General features: G+C 40.2%; 1 protein-coding gene across 1 annotated transcript in view; it reads right to left on the bottom strand.

The window, feature by feature from the left end:
- LOC106529653 (semaphorin-5B) overlaps window positions 1-3,122 on the bottom strand; it is a 30,457-nt gene that overhangs the window by 5,280 nt on the left and 22,055 nt on the right. The window contains exons 16-18 of the mRNA XM_014025137.1: window positions 2,332-2,557; window positions 1,478-1,699; window positions 1,236-1,406 (exon numbers count right to left, since the gene is read on the bottom strand). Coding sequence (XP_013880591.1) covers window positions 1,236-1,406; window positions 1,478-1,699; window positions 2,332-2,557 — 619 coding nt within the window. The remainder of the gene's footprint in view (window positions 1-1,235; window positions 1,407-1,477; window positions 1,700-2,331; window positions 2,558-3,122) is intronic.

Raw genomic sequence — 3,122 nt, forward strand, 5'->3', positions numbered from 1 at the left:
GTTCCATGATTTGTATTTCTGTCAAATTTTCATACTTTTACAATATTAAATTTAATCAATCAATCAATCAATCAATCAATCAATCAATCAATCATCAATCAAGTTTATTTGAATAGCACTTTTCAGCAACAAGGCAGTTCTAAGTGCTTTTCATCTTAATAACACAAAAATACAAAGTCATAGAACACACAGTTAACAATTGAAGCATTACAGTTTGTCAAGTGCCATTATTACTAGGGGTGCAACAAATATCGAACCGTATCAAACAGTGCTGTATTGAACAATACAGATTTTTAAAATAAATTTTATCAACTTGTCTTCTGAAGATGCTCTGTGTTGAAGGATCAGTGGATCTGTGTTCGACTACTCCACCTAGGCTGCATTTTTGAGCGCAGATCCACTGAGAAACTTGCTGTTTCAGCAACATTTAATTAAAAAACTGTACTTTTGAGGTTAAACAAATGTTCATAATTAATATAAATGAATTACAAGTTAAAAGGGGCATGGAAATTTATCTTTTTTGTATCGAAAAATTATCGAACCGTGAGATTAAAGTATCGAACCGAACCGAACCGTGAATTTCCTGTATCGTTGCACCACTAATAATTACGCATCAAAATGTTGAACATTTGTAATTTACAAATATTTCTTCCATAGAAATACAGTAGGATCTTTTTAATTCCTTAAACACTTTTCTTTTTCAATCTGCTTCAGCAAACTTGTTCTATTTTGTTTTTGCTTTTAGTTACGTTTTAATTACATTTTTCTATTCCTAGCTTTTAACCTGCTTTTAGCTTTTAGCTACTTTTGACTTCTTGCGTAACATTTTGATATTTTTAGCTAGTCAACTTTTAGATTTTAGCTGGTGTTTTGCTACTTTTGCTACTTTTTGTTGTTTTTAGCCATTTCCCAATTTTGTTAGCTACTGTTAACCAGGGTTTTGTAACTTTTAGCTTTTAGCTAATGTTCTGCTCCTTTTAACTATATATTCAGCCTCTTCAGCAGATTTAAGCAGTCATACAGTGTTCAGTCTATATTTCCATTGAAAACACGACTTTTCTTTGTTGTTGAGGAGAATCGGAGAAACTGCACTGATCTGCAAACTTTACTCCGATAATGATAACCAAGATGGAATATTTGATCCTGACTGGCCTAAAAAGGCAGCGGGTGTATTCATTAAATTAAATTAAATAGAATAATCAAGGCGTTTTGAATTTAAACTACCATTAACTCACCTTCACATGGATGTGTGTTACATAGGGCCTCCTCTGTGTGCAGGCCGATACAGATGTCCCCTCCGTTCTCAGGGGGCGGGCTGCTGCACGTCCGGGTCCGCTGGTGGTGCCCGCCTCCACAGCTGGACGAGCACTGGGACCAGGCAGACCAGCAGGACCAGCCTCCGTTCACTGCAAACAAACTGTCATTGTAACATAATGTTCCACTACAGCTGCACCGACAGCCAGAACCACGCTGGTACCTGAGCAGGGATGAATGTTGCAGTCCTGATATTCCACCGGGGACCCTGCACAGGCCCCGGGGTTGGTCCTGCCCTCAGGCGTAGAGCAGCTGCGTTTTCTGGTTCGAAAGCCTCGGGAACACTGCTGGGAACAGATGGACCATGTTTCCCAGGATCCCCATCGGGCTCCTTGAGGGTGGGAATAAGCTCTGCCACTGGTCTTAATTAGATTTTCAACCAAAGCTGAAGATACAGGAAGAAAATGTCACTTTTTAGGTAAATATGAACAAAAAGTTAGTTCATTTTGCTGAATTTAAAAAAATCTAGACATCTAAACCCTCCATGCCATAAGAAACTTCAATTAATGCAATTTGTTGTGGGTCACACAAAATAAAAAAATAATACAGCTCCCAAAGCGCCAACAATCAAGTTATTTGCATATGAATCTGAAGCTTCAAATGAGGCTGACAAGCATCTGATTCAAGTTTCCCCTCCTGTAGATGAATACTTTAGAGCAGGCAGCTGCAGATAAAATGACATTTTCAGTCTGTTTCTTCATTTCAAACGCTTTGGAGCCAAGTCTTTGGAAGAAAAAAAAAGAAAAACCTTTGGGATGCAGTGAGTGAGCATCTGCTTCTTTATAACAAAACATAGATGTTCCATCAGTGCAGTGGACTGATGTCCAGAGACATAAAACCAGAAGTTTACTGACCACCTTCAACAGGATACTAGTGTGGAACTCAATCAAGTGTTTCACAAAAACAACTGATAGATTTAAACCTTTATAAGGAGTCTTAATTCTGCCTCCTGGTAGTTAAATATTTCTAAAATAAATAGTCTTTAGCCTTTATTTTCCACTTTATATTTGTACTCACAGTCAGTTTGACAAGCTCCAGATCCATCGTTTGGGCAGAAACGGGTCTCCAGTTTCTTCTTTCCCAGCTGCATCTGCTGGGGGTCGTGCAGCGGAGCGCGGCACGTGTACCTGAACCTCTGCTCCTGCCGTGCACCATCCTGACTCATGTTGACCGGCATCCAGGGGGTCCAGGGGGTGTTGCGGCGCACCTCAGGGCAACTCTCCAGGTTACAGACCCTAAACTCCTGGAAATGGGATGAAGGAACCTAGTCAGAGTTACGACTGAAGGAGAGTCTGGGGGTTTTACTGGTTTTTTAGTGTCAACAACAAAGATGGTGCCTTTGCTTTTTTTTGACAGAGATTCATTTGCAAACTACTATTTAATGGGGTTTTGTTGCGTTTTCTGGGCACAACTAAGATTTAAATGTCAGTAAATGTTGTATTCCAGCAGCACCTCTTCCAGCTGATCAAAAGGAAAAAAATTGTATAGGTCCTCTGGAYGGGTTCTTCCTTAATGAAACGTTTCGTCTCTTCCAAGAGACTTCTTCAGTCTGAGAGTTTCAGGCAAAATTCAGGCTTTTAAGTCCTGCCTCCAGGTGACTGATACTCACATCACATGGCTATCGTTCACAGGTGGCTGATACTCACATCACATGGCCATCGCTCACAGGTGACTGATACTCACATCACATGACATGGCTATTGTTCACAGGTGACCGATACTCACATCACATCACATGGCTATTGTTCACAGGTGACTGATACTCACATCACATCACATGGCTATTGTTCACAGGTGACCGATACTCA

This window comes from Austrofundulus limnaeus, unplaced genomic scaffold (genome assembly GCF_001266775.1).
Source record: "Austrofundulus limnaeus strain Quisiro unplaced genomic scaffold, Austrofundulus_limnaeus-1.0 Scaffold457, whole genome shotgun sequence".
Classification (NCBI taxonomy): Eukaryota; Metazoa; Chordata; class Actinopteri; order Cyprinodontiformes; family Rivulidae; genus Austrofundulus; species Austrofundulus limnaeus.